This window comes from Tetrao urogallus, assembly GCF_951394365.1.
Source record: "Tetrao urogallus genome assembly, chromosome: 5".
Taxonomy (NCBI): domain Eukaryota; kingdom Metazoa; phylum Chordata; class Aves; order Galliformes; family Phasianidae; genus Tetrao; species Tetrao urogallus.
Window position 1 is genome coordinate 45,572,927 of NC_136818.1, and position 22,962 is coordinate 45,595,888.

The following is a 22,962-nucleotide window of genomic DNA, read 5'->3' on the forward strand; positions in this document are numbered from 1 at the left end:
CTGCCAGAAACGGAATGAGTATATAGGTGATCCAGCTTCTCCTCTGGGGTGTTTACAGACCTCCAGGGCATCATGGACTGTTATGGTCCAGTCACTATGGTTGATTGCAAACAGCTTGAATCAAGCTGGACCCTTACTCCAAAATGTTCCAGGTCAGAACCGAGGTTTTAGGAGACAGAGTCACAAGAGTGTTCTGTATTATTTGTGACTGGTACTAAATGAACTCAAGTTCAGAGAGCAAGCTAACCTGGGATTTTTCACGACTACTGGATTAACTGCAAGCTCTGCTACAGTTCAAACCAGAAATCAAAATGGCAACAGATAAATGCATGGGAATCTAAGAGTCCCAGAACGTTTGCCGTGGAATATGTATTGAGGAGGCAGTGAGTCTCTAAATCTGTATGTTTTGCTCTCATTCTGCAAATACTCATGCTTAAATGTCAGCATATGTGTCTGGAGTGGGGCCATGAGGTTCTGATGTGTCACAGGACCATGGAAGGCCATTCTGAGGTCAAGACTGCAAGGAATTAAAGTGGAGAATTGAGATCAGGAGGAGAGGATATACAGTACAGGATGCCATGGCTTTTGCATGGTGTCTATCTGGATCTTCCCTTAAGGAGTGCTTTTGTTATTAGCCACTGTGTGAAGAGGAGAGGCTTGCTGCTTGTTTGGGGTTTGCTGTTGAAGTGGTCTACAGCCATGTTTTTCTGTTTGAGCTTGGCTGTCACTGTGTAGCTGTGGTCTGTCTGCCACTAGCTCTCTGCAAGCTTCTCTCTTTGATGGAAGGGATTATATCCAACCTCTTTTGGTTTCCTTAACTATCCTTTTGATTCCCTCGGAGTAGAGCAGTTCTCTTCCTTACTTTTTTTGTCTGACATGGCAGAGGACTGAGAAACAGTGATCAGTTCTGTACACGTAGCTGGTCTCACTGATGGCAACTGCCAAGGGCAGACTTTGGACCTGTGTTCTGCCTTTATAAACACAGGACTTTAATCAGCCAAAGACCAAATAGCTATAGCTGTTTTTTTTGTTTGGTTGTTTTGTTTGTTTGCTTTTAATTTGTTTCTCCTCCACAGCTTCAGCAATGTAAATTTCTTGAGGGGTAGGTGTTATTCAGTGTAAAGTTGGATAAACTCAAAATTAATTGCAGCTATGAATTCTGACTGATTCCATGATGTGAGCTGCCAAAGTCCCCTGTGTTACTGCCAGGCCAGTCAGATGCTGCATGCTGCCATCATGGATGGTGATTTTAGCTACTCCTTAAGGTACTTAGGATTAACAGTAAGAAGTATAAGGTCTTCCACAAGACATCTGGAATCCTGGCAAAGGCTGGAGAAAGGTATTACCAATACAGATATGGACAGGACTCCATGGTTGGAGCAGCTGTGGACAGCAGATTCTCCAGCTGTCTCCAGGGTACACTTGTCCATGGAAAACTTAGGCATGTGCTTGGTTGTAGATCTGCTCCTCTCCATGCTTGCTCACTTTCTTTTGCTTTTGTTCAATAGTTTTTTTTATTTTCCTTTCTTATTTTTGTTCATTTCTTTCTTTTTCTCTTCTGCTTTTGTCTCCTTCAAGTCTCCCAGCTCTGAGCTGCTCCATACACCAACTCCTCCGCCTTTGCCTTTCTCACGCCGTGCCTTGTCTCCAGAGGTGCAGGCAGTCACATCCGAGTGGATTGCTCTGACTGTGGGAGTGTCTCCTAGCACCACTCCTGCCTTAACTGCTCCATTGCCTTCTCTGCCTGAAGCCTCCCTCTCCCACACTGACTCTCTCTCACCTCCTACTGTAGCCAGCCCTTCCCCCTCATTCAGCCTCCCCCATTCTCATCTCTCTGGCTCCTCAACTCCAAGGTCCATTAAATCCCCCTTGCCCTTTTACTCATCTGGGCCTCAGCCCTCCGCTCGCAGTTACTACCAGGCTGCTCCGCAAAGCAAAGAGAAGGTTGGTGGCTCCTCTTCTCCCTGCCCTCGCTGGGCAGGCGGGAGCCCTGAGAGCATCCTCACAGAGCAGCACAGCACCCCTGGCAGCCAGGCCTGGCTCCAGAAGACTAGAGAGGGCAGCAGCAACCCTGAGCAGGGTTCCCATGCTGCTCCCAACATCTCTGTGGAGCGCTGTCTGAAACCATCCCAGCTAGATATGCGTGCAAGCCCAGAAAGGAGACCTGTGAGTTCCTCTGAGGACAACCAGTTGTGTCAGGAGCTAATGGCTATTGTGCAGGGAGGTAAAGCAGAGAAAAGAGGCACGAGGAGAGGTGATCTGGGAAAGTTTCAAGGCGGGGAAAAGAAGGTACTTCTCCTGCATGTGTGTGCACTACTCTGAATGCCTGACTTTACCGGTGTGTTGAGGTTTGTGCTACTCTGCCATTCAGGCAGAGCCAGTGGCTGCCACTTGTCCTTTTAATGATCCTAAGACCTTCTTCCAAGGTTCACCAGTGGTATTCCCTGGGCAGTAGATAAGAAACCTTCAGAAGAGTGCTCAGGAGTAGTGTAGCACAGAACTGACTCAATTGGCCATATCTAACAAGGTGACCATGCCAGACAACAGCTATTACTAGATAAAAGAGTCAGATAAAAGGGTCATACAGGCCTCTTGCTCATGTACTTCACCATCTAGAATACAAGCAATTATTTGCTATTTCAAGATTTTCCAGTGTGCAATGGACCATCTTTGGTGGTGGGATTTATTCCTTCCCCTTAAAGCCAAGCACTGAAATATCTTACAATAGTCAGCCTGGCTTCTGGAACCTCAAAAGCTATGCCTTGTTGAGGAAATACAGAATGGATGATCCTGGAGACTGTGGATTAGTGATTCCCAGTCTGGGATGTGCATGGCTAAGTCAGGGAGGCTTGTTTGCTATCTGTGCTTTGAGTGGAATTTATTAAATTTGCATTTTGAAAATTGCATGAAAAGGTTCCATGTGTAATACTCCCAAGAGTATTTAGGTATATGTAGGCATATGTTACAGGAAGGAAGATAAGGGAACCTTCTAGTAGCTTCTGCAACATTTTCTGTCCTCAGTCTTGGTTTATGGAGATCTGCCTTACTTTGAAGCTCTCGCTTGTCTTAATGTCCATTATGGGCTACAGCCATCCAAACTACATTACAACACTTCCATGCTAACTTGTGCAGGAGTGGGAATTTGGGGAGCTCAAAATCATAGTGCTACAAACAGCTTCTTGATGGAATATGATTGCCTCCATGACGTATCCCATGTAGCCAGTGTTAAATAGTGAGGGACTGTGATTTCTACGATGACACATTTCACACTGGGAAATCTTGTTTGATTTCAAACAACTTGTTTGATTTCTGCTCGAATCATAACCAGAAGCATATTGAAAGCTGTATTAAGACTGTGCTGTTTACCGACTGCATATATTTTTAGCAGTGCTTTCTACGGGCATAACCTGCATGTTTTAAGCAGAATGAAGTGGTAAGGTCTAACGAACCAACTAGGAAACTGCATCTGCCCTTGCATGGAGTTACGTTTGCTGTGTGTGCATCAAATCTTACAGCATAGCAGGTGTTCTTATCACTACCAATGACTGTGATAAGAGTGTGTATGTCAAGCTGATGAACTTTTCTTTTCTTCAAAAGACTGCAGACTCAAAAGCTTTCTCTTCACCTGCTCCTCTCTCTTCCTCTGCCCTCTCTTCCTCTACTGTCACAACACAGCCACCTCCCAGACTTACACGTAGAGTCAATAAGCCACAGGTAATCATCTTTGCTGATTACTCTTCCATTGCTTACAGTTGTTTCCATGCCATGCCATTGTTTTATCATATGCTTGTCTATCCATTCAATGATTCTACACACGATATTTCTCCTGTCATTTAATTAAGCATTTTTATTTTTTTAAAAAAAGAAAAAGGCAAGCAATTTAAACAGTTTCCAGGTTGTGCAATTTAAACAGTTTCCAGGCTGTGCAGAAGGGCAGGTATGGACAAAATCTTCTGGTGCAAATCCACCTAACTGCAGGTCAGTGAGCTTCTGCCAGTTTGTACCAGCTGGAGATCTGATTTTCTGTTCCTCTGAAGGATTAGCTCAGAACTTTTAGTACTTCTGATTATTTCTGACGTTGTGTTTCTACAGCTTAATTTCATTCTAAGGCAATATCAGTGCCTTCCTTGTTAGCAGGAACAATATCACCTGTGGTACTTTCATTCAGGCATTGTTTAATTTCCTGAGATCGGGATTCAGGGCCAGAGTGTCTCAGAACTGCGATAAGACAACTCAGGTTGATGTCCACAATGTTGGGGACCTGTCTCAGCCTTCACAGGTGGTTCAGTTTGGAGTTCTCAGAAAGAGTGGCACATTGGAACAGGCTGCCCAGGGAGGTGCTGGAATCAGTGTTCAAGCAAAGGGTGGATCCGGCACTGAGGCACATGGTTAGTGGGCATGGTGGGGATGGGTTGTCATTTGGACAAGGTGATTCTAGAGATCTTTTCCAACTGTAATGACTCTGTGATTCTGTGACACCTGCAGTCATCTTTAGAGAGGGACAGAGTTGTGTCTGTGCAGCATTGCCGGCTCAGGAGGGAGCAGCGCTCGCTGCTGGAGGCTGTCAGTCCTTCCCCGCAGCCCCACACGATGGCAGTGTGTGAAGCAGAAAGTTCACAGTTAGCAAAAGCCAGGCAGAGTTCTAGTGATGGTTTTGGGGTAGCAGTCTTGGCTTCATCAGTGAACCGTATTCATGCTGAGTGAGTGTGAGAAGTAGATGCCAGTGTTCTTACTTTCATGGACGTTTTGTGAGTCTGAGATCTGGCTTTAACTCTGAAATTTTTGTTACCTTTACTCTCCTCATGTCCCATGCTGTCTCTCATGCGCTTCTATTTCAGGTGCTGCACCTGGTCGCAATGGGACACTGTAGCACTTCTTTGGAGTTAAAGTCAAGGCACATTTTATACGTTGTGTGCGTTGACAATCAGCCCATTGTCAGTGTCAAGTTAACGCTGTGTTTGACAGCTGCCAGCCTTGACCTCCTTTCCAGCTCTGGGCCTGCAGTTATTTGGGGAGCAGTAGTAGTGTGTGTATATACATATATACATATATAATGACTTCCCATTACCTGCATGACCCATACAGGGGCCAATTGCTTCAGCAGACCCGGGGGCATTTTCAAAATCTATCTTCTTTCCATTGAATTTAATTAAATGAGAAGAGCATTTAGTAGACATGGAAGTGAGCCGTTGCATTTGGCTTCGTTTTCAATACTGTCTGTCCCTGAGGTTTGAGGTATTGTACTGTTTTAAATGTCATATTTTGCTTGTAAAAGATAATCTCTCAGGTTATGAAATTCAAACCCAGGTTTCTTGTCGTTTTAAGACCGCTTAGATGCAGAGCTGGGTTAAAGGCTGTGTTCTTGCCTGTTCCACTAAGCAGTAATGTAAAGAGCATGGGCTCTTCTAAATATTATAAAATTATTCCCTTTTCTTAGTTTCACAGTTCAAACTGATCAGAAAAAAAGATAAAAGAGCAAGCCCATAGCATGTGAAAAATATGGCAAGTGTAATTAACAGATGTTTTTTCAGTATTCCAGTAAAACTTGATATTAAATGTCAAATGAATTTTCAGTGGTGCTAGCACGTGTGTGAGCCTTCAGCTCCCAATCCAGTGGCCAAGGAGTCTCTCCGTGGTTTTTCTGCCAGCCTTTATAGCTGGCTGCAGTGCACAGCAAGCTTTTCAGTGCCCTTTGTGAGAGCTCTTGGGCCAGCTTTTCCCTCACTCCCACCAGAGCTGGGATCTGATATATGCAGTGGTTTTCCTTCACTCTGGAGGACTGGCAGTCTTTCCTGCTCATGGCTCTCCATCCATGTGCAGGAGCAGCCCTACTGCATGCCCATCTCTGAAGGGATGCCTGTGTCTCTGCCTCTTTCTGTGTGTCATGTCAGCCTGTTCTGCTTAGCTTTCTCTTTGCTCATGTAGTCCTTTTGACTCACACCAGAAACATATTGGAAGAAGACATACAAACAAGTGCTGCTGTGGTTGGACACGTCTGATGACTCTGCTAGGAACAGGGGAAGTGCTGCTGAGTCGTCCCAGGATCTTTCTTCCGAAGAGTACAAAACCTATCTCAGGACCTTTCTAGGCTCTTTACATAGAACATCTTTCTGGTATTTCTACAAACCTGTGATGCTCTTTAGATCCATCCTCAAACTCTGTACAAGGTGGAAACAGTGGCCAGCTGTGCTTTGGAACTGGCTATACCACGTTTGTGTAGGATGGAGGCAGAAACACTTAAGTATTAGCAAAGTACTTAGTGTGACCCAGAGGGTGGGAGCTGAGGGCCCTGATGGATTGTGGAGCATTCTGAGGTAGTGCTAATTTCTTTAGCTCTCAAATAAGTAATTTAATTCAGAATTGTTAGTGCTTTTTAGAGAAAAGCTCGTCTAAGAGGTCGCAAATAATCAGTGAGAAATGGACCGCATGGTCTTAAGCTCATGGAGCAATTGCAGCAGTCAATTTATTAGTGAGGAACAAAGAAGCACTTTCTTGAATTAAAAAGAAGTCGTTCTTACAGCTACCTTTCACCTCATGATGGAAATTGTTTTTTCCAGATACTTCACCACCTGGGTTAACTCTGATCTTATCAGATTTGATGCACTATATCCTGTTGCTCTGTAAAATATTAATTTTAAACTTCTAATTATGCTATTAGCCCTTCAGAACTGATGATAGGGAGACAGGAATGACTTCTGTATATTCTGCTGTGATTTCAGGCTTCACAGTAAATGCTTTGAAGGCAAATTCCTCCCCATTTAGCCTATCCAAATTACATTTTATTTTCTCTCTTATTTTATTTTTCACACTATGCACATGGTTATGGAGCGTTGTGTTTTAAGGCACCAAACCCAGATTCCAGCCCAAGACAGCAAGGCTTATGAAGGAGAAGGAGTTGTGGGGTTGGATTGGCGTAGAGTGGATCACAGTCTTTGAGAAGAGAGTCAATTATCTTTAGTACAGTGATGAACACAGTCCTAGAGATCCAAGAGGTGGTTCATAGGAGCTTTGAGAATGGGAAATACCGCTCATCACCCTATGCTTCTCCAGACTCCTTGTGCATGCTTGGGCTGAAGGTGTCAGTCGTCTTTCTCCTCAGCTTCTGTGCTGCCTCAGGATGCTACGAGCTCACAAGCCTTTTCCTAAGCCAGTGGTGCAGCCACATCTTTGAGCAGAATGAATGGCACTGATGAAATAAATGAAGAGTATGGGAAAGCATAAAAATGGAGGCATGTGGAGTTTGGGATGAATATTGTATTGGATTATCACAGAGGATGGTATTGCTCTGTATCTTACCTGTTCTAATCAGTACTGCTTGAATTACCAGAACTGCACTCATTCAGGCATCTCATTTGCTAGAGCATGCACACAGCATTCTTCTTGTGTTTGAATATGCAGAAACATGCTAAAAAAAAACAGGTTCTGGATATCTGTGACCTGGGATATGGGAGTTCCTGTGAAGAGGATTGACTGGGGAGAAAAGGAGTCCAGAAGCTTCTTGGATGGTGTTTGGAGCTAGGCTTTCAGTCAGACTCCTCTGACCTGAAACTCTGCTTTGTTTTGGGAATTAATGTTGCAGCTCAGATCCTTGTGGGGTACAAACTAGAGTGATTTTGATGGGGCTACACTGCATCGTGCCTCCTGAGGACCTGAGCTGGTCTTTATTTAAGAAGCAAGCAAATTACTGTTCTTTCCTGTGTCAGAGTCACCGAGGACTTAGCTAAAAACAGCAGCAGATTCTTCTCAGTGGGTTATGTGCCCTCAAGTATGTATTTCTGTCCTTGTCTGCCCCGCCACCCCCCCCCCCCCCCAACCACAGGAATGCAATGTGACACTATGTATCAGTTCTGGTTGTAGCCCTGTCCATGATCTTCTAGCTCATCCTTTGGCTCTGTGCTCTAAGCTTCTGTTTTGCTGTCCTTCTCTTTGCAGTGTTCTGTGCGCTGCAGTGTAATTGCATTACTGTAGCCCTAATGTCTTGTTTAAATGAAAGATCTTGTTGTCCAAAGAGAGTGGTATTGGGATGGGGAGGGGAAGAGTTGTTCATTTTCTTTTGTTGTCTGCACACCATTTATTTTTTTAAATTCTGACCAGTATCACATCTGCTAAAATGTCTTCCTTATCATCTGCTTGGTGATCACACAGCCTTCCCTCCATTCATTGAGAGCTGGACCAGATCTCACAGAGTCTGAAAAGAGCTATGTGGTAAGGCTACTGCTTCAATCAGATGTGTAGTCCTAGCCTTTCTTCACCAAGACAGGGACCTCTCAATAGATTATAAAATACCAGCACCATTTCTAGCTGTGAAATAGGTATATATTTACCTATTAATACATTGTTTTGTTTGCAATAGAAGAAGGGAATGTAGCACTTAGAAAAACTGCCATAATCAATGAGAAGTTGGGCTAATTGTGCTGCTGGTCCCTGGGTATAAGCTAAATGAAGCCAAATGCATGAATGGAGCAGCCCACCTTGCATTATTGAACTGACTTCATTGCATTTGTAATAGTACCACTGCAGATCTAATTGCAACCTCTTATGCTGCTGCTTTTTAAAATATATGTCTATGTATTTGTTACAAATCTTCAAACTAAATGCCAAATTCTTCTATATCTCACCTGTTTTTCCATGCTTACACCTGGATCCCTTCTGCACTCCACTACCTGGATGTTTACCTGGATCTACAACTCTTTTTTTTTTTTTTTTACTGGACTTATGTACTGCATCTGGAATGTCCCATCTCTTCCTGTCTATATTTTCCCTTCCCTCCCCCCTTGTTGACTGTTCTTTGGGTGTTTTTGGATGTCAATGCTGCCTACCAAGCAGGAAGCTGTTTGCAATGAGATCATAAACATTGCAGAAAAGTCTGTGCATTACTGCAGTACTATTTCTCAGCCTCTTGACTCTCGCAACAAGGTGACCTCTAATGACCATAAACCATCTCTCATCATTTCTCAGCAACCTCAAGCACAGCAGCAAGGAGCCAGCCCTGACAGAAGTCAAACACCACGAGACATGTAAGTCCTTTTGGCTCCCCTCTCTTCCAGGGGCCTTGACTTATACTTACAGTGAGGATGGGGATGTGTGAAAGCTTCAGCTTCTCAGGTGTTAAATTCAGATTATGGAAGAGCGACTGCTTAGTGCTTTTCTTTGCAGAACAAAAATAGCCTCATAATAGTGAGAAGTCTATCTAAGTGGGACCTTTGTGTCTGTATAGCATGTGGAGCACTGGCCTTATGCTCCAAGACTGGGTCTCCTTTGGGCATTTCAGTTATGCTGTTCATGGAGACTGTTTCAGTGTCTTTGTATCTGAAGCTGGAGGTGAATTAACATGCACTAATCTGGCTCATATGCCATGGGTCAGCATGTTCACCCCTGTTCTTAGCTTCTCATGGCATAGTGAGAAGTCCCAAGGTTGGTCACTTTATGCCAGGTCCAGGAAAGAATTAGTGGCTGAATGATATGAGAGAGCCAGGCTAAGATCTTCGAAGCTCTGTGTTGAGTTTAAACCTGGAGCTGCCATTAACCTCGCTAGGGCATTTCACTGTTGGTTTTGAGAATAGGAGCCTGCACTGTACTGGGTTTCAGTGACAGTTGGCTCCTAAAAGGAGCCTTTGCTTTTCCCTATCTTTATGCAGAATGGAAACTCTTGCATCCACTCTATTTTCACTCCCCACAGCCAGGGGATCTGGACTTGCCCAGAGATTTCTTCCACTTCATAAGATTCCTTTCAGATAATTACAGAGTGCCTCTGGAGCAATAATTACCTCAGAGCAGGATTCAATCTTAAACTTTGTGCCTCCTTAACCAGGATTTATCCAACCTTAGTGCAGTAAACAAGGCAGTATATTTTTCTCAAGACCCTCACTCTGCCATTTAGCAGTTCATGGCCCTGCCTGTGTGCCTGACAAGGGAACTAAAGTCTCATTTAGACAAGTAATGAGTGTATTCAGGTTTTGGCTTGTATTTGTAGGGTGTCTGGTCTCTAGGTGTAGCATGTTAGGAAGGCTGCAGTCATTATAGTCTATGGTCTACAAGGGAAACAAAAGTGCTCTGTGCATCCTATGCAGTGCAGGTGTGACACTGATTCCTGCTATAGCTTTGGGGTAACAGCCAATCTAATGTGAGTGGCTTTCACCTTTTAAATGGGGAATACAGGTCCAGATTGTATTGAACAAAATCCAGTGACTAACGTGTGGTATTTTTCTATTCTAGAGTTAGCTACCAAGCTCTATACAGCTACACTCCTCAGAACGATGATGAGCTGGAACTGAGGGATGGTGATATTGTTGATGTTATGGAGAAATGTGATGATGGCTGGTTTGTGGGTAAGTGTGATGCTTGCCAGGCAGCAGGAGCCTTTGAGATGCAGATGAGTATTTTTGCAGAGCATCTAGAAGCTGCTTTCATTTGCAGGATTGAAACAGAATGGAAAAAAATCAACTTAACTTTTTGATGATTTCTCATCTTCTCCTACTGAGAACATTAAAATTAGGGTGCAGGGAAGTGGAACTTTGTTTTTCTTTCTATATGTCCAGGTTTTCAATTTTTTTTTTCTTTTAATTTCCATATTCCCTTCTTCCTCCTGATCCTCCTTGCTCACACAGTTTGCAGAGCAGCAGAGAGAATCAAGGAAAAGTGGGTTTCTGTGCCTTTTCAAAGGAGTCATGACAAGTTACAGAAGGTGGCAAGTAGGGGGCAGAAGGAGCACTTGTATTGGAGTTGCAGTCTCTAGAAATCCAGCCTCAACTAAACATGGTAGTCTAAACTAAATGCAGCTTCAAGTAACGTAAGTCTGGACAGCGCTCTCCATCTCAACAGTGCAAATCTAGGCTTGTCCTCAGTTCTTAAGGAAGCTGAGATCATTTGAATAGATCAAAGTTTGGCTCCTAGCGTACATGCCCAGGAGCTATCACCACCACCTTCTTCATTGTTAGAACCAAAGACCAAAGATGGTTATTAGCAGACTAGATCTCTTCTATACCAAAAGGCTATCTGACCAGGACTCTTATATATTTTTATAAAACAATGAATGCAAGCAGCAGGGGCTGCCATCTTGACCTTTTAAACCCCTAAGCCTTCCTTGGATGGCTCCATCTCACTCTGGCTTCCTTGTCTTTTATTTTGCTATAGGTACATCCAGGAGAACAAGGCAATTTGGCACCTTCCCGGGCAACTATGTGAAGCTTCTGTACCTGTAAAGTAACAGTAATCCCACAGTGACAGAGATGGAGCTGTTTTTCGGATGGTGTTTTTAAACAATGAAGAAAGAGACAATTTATGAATGTAATAGACAAGAGATGAAAAGTGTTAGGAGGATGTGGTTATGTGGTACAGTATTGAGTTGAATGTGTAGCCCTGCTTCTACTAATTCAGGGTATGATTTGTTTGCTGAAGGAGAGACAGTTTCTAGTTTACAGTGCTGCCTTTGTGTATTCCTCTCCCCTCCCCAACAAGAGTTCTGGTGATAACCTTAATTCGTATGGAGTACTTTACTTCTGAGAAGGCTTCAGGGAAGCAAAAGGTATAGGTTTTGTTTGTGTGTTAAGATATGACAGTACTTTCAGAAAGTACGTGACCTTGCAGCTTCTCCGTTCACTGGTGAGGTCAGGGAGGCCAGGCTTCCTGCGTTGCTGAAGGCTTACTGTGCTCTGCCTTCCACTCCCATAGAACTCCCTTCCTTCATGCCATGCACCTTAAGACCCCGTAGGGGCAGAGGACAGCCAGTGTGGTTAAACTGCAGAACTCTGTTGAGAAGGAGTTTGGGACTGGAAGTTTAATCCAGAGGTATCGCCAAAGTGTACTGCAGACACACAAAAAGCCCAAACCCTTTCCTAACACATTACCCACTTCTGCAAGGTTTTTTTCTTTTGTGCAGGGTGTGTGTGTGTGTGTGTGAGTGTACTGTGTGCAGCAAAACGAACGGAGTAATGTTTTTTTTAAAGAGAAAACAACCTGGCTTTGACATTTATCTGCACAAAGAATAAAACCAATAAACAGAACATCCATGAGAGCAAATCCTGTTTATGAGTCCTACGGCTGTTTGCTTTCTCTGCTCCCCCTTGTTGGCCCAAAAAGAGTTGAAGCATGCTCTTTGGGAAGAAGGCTTTGCTTCTCTAGCATTAAATGTCAGAGGTTCTGATAAGTCTGAGAAACATGCCTTTGAAGGTGCCTTTTTCTGTTGTTCTTGCAGTGTAGATGGTAGATCCAATAAACACCTGCATTTTGACTGGCCCTTAGTCCAACAAAAAAGTCTGCTCAGTTTGGACAGCCGTGTTTACAGCGGTTGTTACCAGTCATAGAGATTTGTATTTCTTTGAGGAAAAAAACGTGGCTTGCCTGTAAATCCACTACGAATACTCTTTTGATAGACACTTTGTTATTAAGAAGTATAAACAAAACCGGTTCTATCAGACTCTGCTTCCTACAGTTACCATACAAATAGCAAAAGGTTAGATTGCTATTTTGTCATAAGCCGTATTTAATAATATAAAATGCCTATTTTTATGCTGATGCTTTTATACAGATTTATTAAGAGTAACTACAACTAACTGTTAGCACGACTTGCAATATGTTTTGATAAACTAGCCATGCTCCTGGGTTTGAAATCAAGTAGGCTTGTCTTCCGTCTCAGTCTGCGGAGGAGAAGACTCAGTGTCTCAGAAGTTTGACTGTAAATATGTATATTTAACTTTGTACAGACAATGTACTTACCTTGTATAGAAAAATAATTTAAACGCATTGAGCGAAGGGAGAAAAAGAAAGGCAGTTGTCAGAGGTTGGGATTTTATTCCGCTTTTATTTAAATGATGGAATTCTGTGTGTGTTCATATAAAGAGTTTTAGCACAAAATATCCACTATGAAAGAGTTTCAGATATGACACTGACCACTGACTGCACCACTGTCTCTTTCAATAGGAGATATCATTAATTCTGTATCTTATTTATGTTTTTTTTCTGCTTTGGTTTTTTCTTCCAGTTATTCATAGCAAGACATAGGCTGTTGCTAAGATTGGATAGCACCAAATTAATCTATCCAGCAAAGTAACACAATAATACTGACTGTATATAACCTACTCATTTAAAGGTTTATTTTCTGTTCTCGCTCTTGCCATTTTAAGTTACACACACACACACACACACACACACACATCACAACTTATTTTTGTGTTGATTTTTGTTCCTTATTGCAGTGGATTACTATTTGGCAATTAATAAATGGAAGTATTGAATTACTATTGTGTTTGTTGTACAAATTATTAAATAAAGCCTGTTCCCGCTATTCCTCTAGCAATGCACATTTGTACCAGTGCTGTCTGTGGCTCTCAGTGGCTGTGGCCATTCTGAGCTGTAGACATCTGCCATCCCGTGCTTCCAGATCCTGCTCTCACCTTGGCTTTACCTCACCAGGGCTCTCTTATGAGCCAGGCAGGCTGTGGCTCATTCTTGAAGAAAACAAGGTGCGAAAGCAGAGAAAAAACACATTTTACACCTGATCCCTCAGTAACAGAGGTCAGGGTGCAGAGCTGGCAGCTCAGGAGCACACCTGATCCCAGTGTTTTGCAAAGGTGAAAAGAAAACTGCCTTTTGCAAAGGCAGAAACTTCACAGTGTTCAGATTCTTCTCAGCCCTTGTGCCTATGGAAGTCAGAGGTGCCTTTGCCAGTAGTTTTACCCCCTGGCCCTCTCTTAGGGTGGCAGGCGGCAGCTGTGTCCTCTGCATTCAGTTATTGACCTCTGGTGCCCATTGCTGCTTTTGTGGTAGTTCTGTAGTGTGAAGAGGACATGAAGCCCAGGAGTCAATAAGTGGCACCTTCAGTGGGGTGATTGCTCTCCAGAATATTAACTCCCTGCTAATGCCTCTCCTCCAGCCTCATCCTACTGCCCTGGTTTTGTGTGCAGCCTAAACCTGATGTGTGCTGTACTTGGTCACTCTCAGGGAAGCAGGGCTGGGAGACTCAGGTCCACACAGACCCCACCAAGAGATGGTGTCGCATTGCAGCCCCTCAGGTTGCCAAATAGTTGCACTCTACCCAGGCAGCTCTTGTCACAGCGCTGACTGAAGGCAAAGTCTGTGGTGTGCATACCACAGCTCCCAGCCCTCTGGCAGAACAGCTGGCTGGGACTTCTGGATTGTGTCTCACAGAAACAACTCATCCCTGCAGAGCAGAGTGAAGGAAGGCTGTTCCAAGCAGGGCTGGGAACATTTTTCAGTTTTGCAGGCTACCATGCAGAAAAAGCAGAAGAGCAGCTGCCATCACTGTGCTACAGCACCCACTATCCCAACCCTTGCTTTGTTGTGCCTGGAGTGGGTGAGGAACCTGGCTGTAGCATCTTACCCTCCTCAGTGGACTTCCCTGAGGGCATGACTGGGGCTCTGTGTGGGGAAACCACTGCCCCAGGGTGAGAGAAAGGGCACCAAGTCGCCAGCTCCCGTTGTGACCTGTGCAAGGGGCTTATTCCTTAGAGCACTCCACCATGCTCTGTGGTATTAAGCAGGCCCCAGCGAGGAGAGAAGGCAGAAATCATTTGCTGAGAGGGATGTGGTACCCTGGTTTGTCTGCAGCAGCTGTCTTCAGCAAGAGCCAAAAGACATACGGGGAAGTACATGTGTGTTCCTGGGCACAAGGAGACATCTACCTCCACTGAAGACTTCTGTTGTGTCCCTCTCCATACCAGTCTACTTACCCAGTACAAAAGAGGCATAAAATCACTGGAAAGAGCTCAGCAGAGACTACAGAGGTGATCAGGGCCTGGTGCACATCTTGTGAGGAGAGGCTGAGAGGGTGTAAGTGATTAACGTTGCTGAAGGGTGGATGTGTGCAGAAAGGGGGCAGATCCTTCTCACCTGTGCCCAGCAGCGAGATAAGCAACACTTGTGTGATCTACCTCAGCTGCTGCTGGCTGGTAGGAAGAATGCTTTCTTTGCCTTTTGGTTGTGCCCCTAAGGGCATCAGGAAAAAAAAAGAGAAACAAAAAAAAAAAAAAAAAAAAAAAAAAAGGAAAATTTTGCCTACAGCGACAACGAATCAGAGATAAATGAAAGAGAAGGTGTTCTTCTCCCCAAGGTCCCCTTGGAGCCTCCTCTTAGTTCTACCGTGGGGTTCTGCGTTAAGAGCCGCGCTGCCCAAAGTTGTACCACGGCGGTGCCGCTCCCGCATGGAATCGTCTGTGTTGTGCTCGGGCCGGCAGGCAGCGCTTCTACAGCCCGAGACTGCCCCGCGACGTGCTCAGCCTTGCAAACTGCGGTAGGAAGAATCTCACTTTAAATTGTGGCGGGACGGTTGTTTTTTTTTTTTTTTTTTTTTTTTTTTTTTTCTTCCCAAACTTTTACCGCCGGTGAAGCCCAGCCAGCGATGCTGCCCCGCCTTCAGGGCAGAGCAGGGCTCAGTCCTCCTCCTGGAGCCGCGCAGGCAGCCCCGTGGGGCGAGCAGCCAGGGGAGGGGCCGGAGGCGGGCTGTGCCGAGCGGAGAAGAGCCGTGGCGAACGGAGCCGGTGCTGTCGGGCGTGCCGCGAGGTGTAGCTGTGCACATGGGAACCCACCGCATCGTGCTGACGGGCCCCGGGCCATGGGGCTTCCGCCTGGTGGGCGGCCGGGACTTCGAGCAGCCCCTCACCATCTCACGGGTAGGGCTGCGCGGGGCCGGGGCGGGCGGTGCTGGGCGCCGGGGGTGCCCGGGGGCCGTGCGCTCTGCCGGCAGGCACGGCTCGGCGCGGAGCAAAGGGGCGGGTGTGTCCGTGGGAGCCGAGCTGGGGTCGGCAGGTGGCTGCTGGCACAGGGCGGAGTTGTTTCTGCGGCCAGGTGTGTTCGCCTGGTGCTACGTTCTCTCCGAGGGGTCGGGGCGCCGCAGCCCACGTCGCGGGACCGAACGTGCTGCTGCGGGACGAGCGTCTGCTTCTACTTGCCATGTATAGATAGAAAATCCTTTGTTTACCGAAGCCATATTAACCTCTGTTAAGTGCCTCTCCCTGTTTCTGTTTTAAGCTCCTTACCCCCTACTTAAGGAAAAATGAGTTAGGAAATGACGGCTAAAGCCTCGCATCAAAGCGATTACATTGGTGTAACTTAATTTGCCTATCTCTACTCGAGCGTTTGCCTGCTAAGCACCAGGGCTGGGCTGTGGCCTCGCTCTCTCTGTCCCGGTACCCACCTGCATACAGACGTCACCGTGCCCTGCCCCGCACTGCCGTCAGGCACCTCCAAGAAGCAGGGGATGAGGAGCTCCTGGCCGCCTATCACTTGGTGAGAGGTGTGCTGCTCAGCATCCATCTGGGCTGCCCGCTGGTCTCCATCCAATGCTGTATTCATCTCAAGTACATCTGATATCCCATGGCCCTTCCTCAGCTGGGGCCCATGAGATTTCGTAGAATCACAGAATGTTTTGGGTTGGAAGGGACCTCAAAGACCACCCACTTCCAAACGCCTACCAGGGTGGTGTTGCCAACCATTAGATCAAGCACTAGCTCAGGTTGCCCAGGGCCCATCCAACCTTGAAGACAGTGGGACCAGGCTGCTGTGTTCTGTGAGTCCTTCCTGGAAAAACGAGGTGGCAAAATGTATTATTTTTTTCTAAATGCCCCCCATCCTGGGCTCTTTGCTGGCTGGTGGTCCCTGCATGCCACAAGGCTCCAGGGACAGCAGTGCTGTCAGATTCACAGGAGGGGGGCTGTTGTTAATTTTGTCTCTAATCTCTTTCAGTTGCAGTAATAATGCCACATTCTTGTAAAGCTTTTTTTTCTGGACATGAAAGTAGCTTTAGCGTAAGGGAAGTGATATTTACTGCATTGTTTTGGTAATTGTTGCTGTTTCCTTCCAGTGAGACTGTCAGGCAGAAGTATGCCTGCAGCCCTACCTCGCTGCTCCCACCTCTTCTCCTTGGCTGTCTTTGTCAGTGCTTGTGGTTGCATACCAAGGGATGTAGATCAGCGAAGTGGCCGAAATAACTGTCTTGTGAGAAACCAGTTGCGACCCTGGAGGCTGAAATGTAATAGAACAAGCCTCTCTGCTTTTGGCAATTGGCAGTTCCTCTGGTGCTTTTAATTCATCCTCCAGACTTTCAAGCTATCAATCTTTCTACTGGTCCTTCGGTCACAGACCTGGGTTGGGTGCCCTGCACCTCTCTTTGAAGCAAAGTGTCTATGTTCAGACTGTGTTGCCTGTCAGGAGTTCAGATTTTGCCTTGGACAGTGTCATGCCCAGGGTGAGCTACTCTGCTTGTCTTGGTTTTTATGGCCCCCATCTCCATAATAGCTCAGTGCCTCCTGCTGTCTTGTCTTCCCCACCACTGGCTGCCATCAGCAGGACTTCTCTTAGTCCTGCTGGTGGGAGAGAGGTGGGACTGTTTGGGGTGTAAAAGCAAGTTCGATGACTCATTTCTAGGGCCAAGGAGGATGAGAAGCAGTGGTGTGGTGGGCACAGAGCCAACGGAGCAACCTGCTCTGCCCCTCAGCTCCTGGCCAGCAGTGGCCATGTGGTACTGATGTCTGATTATGTATGATGACAGTAGCAGATGAAACACAACACTATTTCTACAGCTGCTCTTTTCTTGTCTCTTGCTGCTCTAACTCCCCTTCAACTTGAGCCCCATGTTCAGAACTGCTTCAGGCTCAGATGCATTGCAGCATCTTCTTGTGTGCATGCTCCTGATTCTGGGGTTGTGCTGGACCTGTGAGGGCAAGCGTGAGAATTTCACAAGTATTCTGCATGAGACTTGCTCATAGAGCTCCCATCCTTTCCAAAGAGATGCCTTACAGATGTCTCTTTTCCTTTTAAGCACTGTATGCTTTTGGTGGATATTTTGTTACTGCCTTTGTTCAGAAAAAACACAGTGTGCTTTTCTGACCCCTAGGACAGTGCTTGCTGTAATGCCCTTACAGGAGCAGGGAAGACCTCTGTCTATATGTGCCTTTCGATAACATGCAGTGAGTCAGTGGTGCAGAGCTTTTCCCAAATCCCATCTGAGCCATGGATGGACACACTGCAGGGTGATGGTAGAGCTGTACAGGGTGGTTCCCAGTTAAATTCCTGTGAGACCAGCAAGGCTGGTGGAGGAAGCAAGGAATGTGCTGTATGGGGAGACGTGCAATAAAGCAACATGGTTAACAGAGCCCATCCCCCTCTGTCCTTCAGGTAATACAAGCTTTTTCCTGTTTATTTGCATTTTATTTTGATAAACACAGTGGATTTCTGTTTCCAGTTGAATATATACATGGCACTGTCCCATAAATCCTGCTCTTGAGCTGAATTTATGTTTTGTACTAGTGTTGTGTAGATCTGAAATGCCTGACCCAAAATAAAGCTGAAAGGGAGTTGTGTTAGGATTTCTGTTAGGCCAGGAAGCCCCCAGCTCCATTATAGAGAGGTGTCTGTCATAACCTCTGATACTGGCCAAAGCCAGGTCACTTCTATGTCTACGTTTTCATATGAAACCCATCATTTTCCCACTTAAAAGTGGTTTGAAGACAGTTTTACTTCTAAAGACAGTGCCAAAACTAGTCTGGGTGATCCAAACGGAGGGCTGAATGTCCTGCAGTGAGGAGCTGCCGGGTTAGTTTGATGCTGGCTAACATTCTTCCTCCAAGAGGACCTGGCCTGGCTGAGGTGTGATGGAGCAGCCCTGGGGGTGCCCACCTACTGAGCCACCTGTGGGGCAAGCTGGGGTGAGACAGGCATGGAGACAGTACAGCTCAGCTGTCACACTGAGGGAGCAGTGCTGGCCCAAAACCTTGGTGAAGAGATGCAGGTAGGCCTAATTCATGATGCCAAGTGTTGGCCTGGGTGGTGCCTGGAGCACCTTGCTACAGCAGATGCGTGACTGACTGAGTAGGATTTTCAGGAATGTTAAGGGCTTTTGAAGCAAAACTACAGCAAAAGCTGGGCTGCTGTGGTAAGTGTGTGTGATCTGCCTAGCGCACACCTTGGTGTGTTCCCTGAGCTGCCTTTTGCACTGCTGCTGGGAGGCAGAGACAGTAATGGAAATGTTGCCTTCCCCTTTTTTGCTACTCAGGGCCCAACAGTCACCAGCCAGAAGTTGCGAGGACACAGAGCATCTGGCAGGAATGCCTAGAGCCTGATGCTATGCATTGCAGAAAGAGCTGTCTCCCTGTCTGTTCACCAATCTGCCCTGTGTCTGCTGGCCTGCCTGAGTGGAGGTGGCCCAGGTGACTTCAGGCACAGCTGCTGTGGATGCAGCTTTTACCCACCAGCCTGGGCTGGAGCAACTATATCAAGCTTAGCCCTACAGAACTGTCTGCACACCTCTCAGTGCTGGGAGCTGCTTCTATTTTAATTCATATATAGCACAGAAACGGAGATCTGTTGGTTCCTGAACTGTTTTCCTGCCCTGTGGGACCAAGGCAGGGATGTCCCTCGGGCGATGTGGGTACCCTGGGCAGAGTTTGTAAAATGCTTTGGGTTTGAAGGGTGCTACGTCAAAAGCACTGTAGCAAATGGATTTATTTTTCTCTTAGTATAAACAGGGAAGTTTTTTTTTTCTTGCAATATAAACAGGGAAATGAAGAGGGGCCTTAACTGCATAAACAATTGATGCTGTTCTGGACCGTGACACAGTATCTGAGATGGTTGCTGATTTCACCACATGTTGTTTTATTTAGAGGATGAAATAAACCATCAGGGGACGCTCAGCTGATGAGCAATTTATGTAATGTTTTTGAGGCCTTGTAAGAGAACGTTCTACTTCTGTGCATTTGTATTTTGATGTGAGGCAGGTTACAAAGTGAACTATGAGAATGCGGCCTCCAGCATTATTCCTATCCACTGTTGGGAGTCTGACCAGCATCTTGCGTTGCCTTGCTGAGGTCAGCTCTCTCCACACAGTGTCTGAGTTTTCCTGCTTTTCATCCTCTGGGTGAGCTCCAGGCTGGGCAGCATCCGACTGCAGCAGTGCATGCAGCAGTTGCAGCCTGGAGGGGGATTCTCCCAGATCCGCTTGTAAAGAACTTGCTTCCACTCCCCAGTGAGCAGCGGTGGGGAACGTGCCTGTTTGCATTTTCTCATAGCCTCTGATGTCTGCTGACCCAGCTACATGCTTTTGCTGGGAGAAGCCGTGGCTGCTTAGCATAGTACTCTGTGCTGAGTGCATTACTCATGGTAAGACAGCAGTGTGTGGGTGGGGAGGATTAAACCGATCGTCAGGGATGTTTCGTTGTCGCTGGTGGCCTTATAAGTATGTTGCTGCATGCCTGTAAGGTCCGGCAGAGGCCCAGCAGGGTTTTCCTCTCTAGCTCAGATAGGTATAGGTGCTGTTTATCCAGATCTCTTCCCACACTGTTCTTCTTAATTTTCTTGTTTTCTTATCTCTTCATCGCTTCTCGAGATGTGTGTCTAGGTGTAGAATGCCAGGTGGTGTCAGAGGCTGTGGGGTCTGTGAGGAACTGCAGAGAGCTGAGGGAGCTCCTGAATGGATAGAGAGTGGGGCAGAGAGAGGGCCCTGCACCTTTACCTGCCTGTGTCTTGACTCATAAGGAGCTCTATTATGCTGCTCTTCATTTAAATGCTTCCCACCTTTTCCCTCCCTTGTTTGCTGTGGGTAGCAGCTTTCCTTATTGTTCCCATTGGTGCTTCTTGGATCCTCATCTGCAGAGGAGATGCCATATGTCCCTGCAGAGGAATAACAAAGCTTGCTTGAGAGCATGTGTGGAATTAATTGCAGCAGATGTAAAGTGTAGTTCTGTTTGGCTAGCACGGGGGCAGATAGAGGTTTTATAAAGAAGGCTTGGAGCTGGGTAAGCAGCCAGATACATCTCATTCTCTGCTAAATGAAAGCTTTTCCTAGTGTGTAAATGCACTTGCCCAAATACACGAGCTTGGAGCTTAATGTGTCACAAACAAGTCTGCTGTTGGGCTCCAGTGCAGGGGAATGACAGCAGGCAAACCACCTGTGGTGAGAAACCTGGAACTTGGCAAACTCCTGATTGTACTGGCAAGGCAGAGTCCAAAGTGTGTGTGCAGGGAAGGCAGAGCGGGGCCAGGTGGTGCACACAACCATTAATCTTTACCTTGTGGTATGACCAAATTATGTAGGTTTTTCTTCTAGCCACACCAATCCTGAGTCTGCAGGATCTTTGCAAAAAAAAGAGGTCCACGTGAACATCCATCACATAACCTTAGATGTTGTCTACCACACTGAGCTTTGCATTAGTATAATTGTAGATTGTGGAGTTCATTTACTTCTTCCCTAAGCTGACAAATGTATCTGAGCTCATTCTTACTTTTATTGAGCTCGTGGCAGGGACTTGGGTTGGTGCTCTGGCTGTGTCTAGATATCTGTGCCACCACAGACAACATGGGGCAGGCAGATCCTTTGCAATCTCCCACCTTTCTCACCTGTTCAGGTGGCTATGTGGAAGCTGCAGATGCCTCCTGGCCCAGCTGCTAAGGCTCTGCTCCTGCACACAGGGCACATCCATGAATCTGAGCTTGTGTTTCCTAGTGGCAGCTGCTCAACACAGACAGCTTCGCTGTCAGTGCAGATGAATACCATGCCTGCACTAGCCAGACAGAGCATCCTTGTTGACTCTGTGGGCAACACCTACAACAGCTCTGGGAGCTGTTTTGGATACAGTATCAAACAGTTCTGCTCAACATGCCTCAGCATTGTCTGTTCAGCAGTGAGATGACCTAATGGCAAAGTCTCACACAATTGCCTTGGAGCAAATGCCAGGAGGTAGGGCACGGCTTGTTTCCTGAGGGAGCCTAAGGGTGTGATGTTAGAGGATGTGCAGTGCTATTTGTTTGGCTATAGTGTCCTGATGCCGTGCAGTCCCTCTGCCAGAGGCTGCTTGATGCAGTGTGGGAAGCACAAGCTGGTTGGGAGCTGCCTTGAATGAAGCAGGAGGCTCTGCCTCTGCACAAGATAAAACTTGTGCTTGCAGGTTGTGCTCCTCACAGCCCCTTCCAGCCCTCTTCACCCTCCCATGAACCAGTGCAGCTGTATCCAGCTGTGTGCCAGCTGCTGCCTCCCAGCCCCTAGGTTCCCCAGGTGGTCTGCAATCTGTGGGCTGCTTGTGAACCTGTAGGCTATTTGTTTTTGGAGTCCTTCTCATTGGATCATGTAAGCTAGCCAATATCTTCCAGTGCTCTGAGCACCCCTCCCTGCTGTCATAGAGTGGGGAGGGATGCCACACAAACAGAAGCAGAAAACAGGAATGCTTTCTGTTTTCCTGACTTAACTGGTAGGTGAATGTATCTCAGAAGCAACACTGATGGCACTGAGATGAGCCCAGACTGTACAGTGAGAGGGAAGACAGCATCATTAGTAGCATTAATCATCCTAAAGGGCTGGGGGATGGGTTCTGTGCAGTGCTGGGCTCTGTGCAAACATGTTTGCTATGAGTGATGCTGGCAGAGTGGGAGATGGATGTTGCAGGAGAATGCTTTCTGGAAGGTTACAATTCAGGGCAAGTTATGTCAAGAACTAAAGGAGCTGGCTTTTAAAGCAAGTTTTCTTATGGCAGATTTGCTTATCTTCTTCATTACTGTGCATCCTTTAGGCTTTCCCTTAAGGGAGAGGTCTGCACAGTACCTGCTGGGCGTAATTGCCCTTGTGCTGCTGGTGGCTCTTATCTGGTCAAGAACAGCACTCATATTTCAAATTCCTCCAGAGTGGACACAGGAGGGGAATGTGACTCCACAAGCACAGTGGGCAAAGTGCTGAGATGTCCCTGTGGACACCACACTCTCATCTCAGTGGCTCCTGGGGTTTCTCTGGGAGATTTTGTGCATCTTAGTGTCTGGCTGCTTGGGCTCAGCTGCTGCCTGTGGTACAGGATCATTTCTAGCAGCCTGCCAAAAGCTGCATAGGCTGTCAGCCTTTAAATGCAAACCATACAGCTGACCTCCGGCAGAGTTCCAGTGGTGGTGTTAGTCCACTGTAATTCTTGACCACTTGGCAATTCTGTCTGATCAAAAATTAATCGCTGATTGTGTTCTGTGCTCAGTGCT

General features: G+C 46.4%; 2 protein-coding genes across 2 annotated transcripts in view; both read left to right on the forward strand.

Moving 5' to 3' along the window:
* SORBS1 (sorbin and SH3 domain containing 1) overlaps window positions 1–11,201 on the forward strand; it is a gene marked incomplete at both ends in the record, with an annotated part of 72,139 nt that extends 60,938 nt beyond the window's left edge. Inside the window, 6 exons of the mRNA XM_079536349.1 lie at window positions 1,579–2,289; window positions 3,598–3,714; window positions 8,146–8,205; window positions 8,827–9,017; window positions 10,216–10,328; window positions 11,134–11,201. Of these exons, the coding sequence (XP_079392475.1) occupies window positions 1,579–2,289; window positions 3,598–3,714; window positions 8,146–8,205; window positions 8,827–9,017; window positions 10,216–10,328; window positions 11,134–11,201 (1,260 nt within the window). The remainder of the gene's footprint in view (window positions 1–1,578; window positions 2,290–3,597; window positions 3,715–8,145; window positions 8,206–8,826; window positions 9,018–10,215; window positions 10,329–11,133) is intronic.
* Window positions 11,202–15,530: 4,329 nt separating this feature from the next.
* PDLIM1 (PDZ and LIM domain 1) overlaps window positions 15,531–22,962 on the forward strand; it is a gene marked incomplete at both ends in the record, with an annotated part of 35,860 nt that continues 28,428 nt past the window's right edge. The window contains one exon of the mRNA XM_079536492.1: window positions 15,531–15,626. Coding sequence (XP_079392618.1) covers window positions 15,531–15,626 — 96 coding nt within the window. The remainder of the gene's footprint in view (window positions 15,627–22,962) is intronic.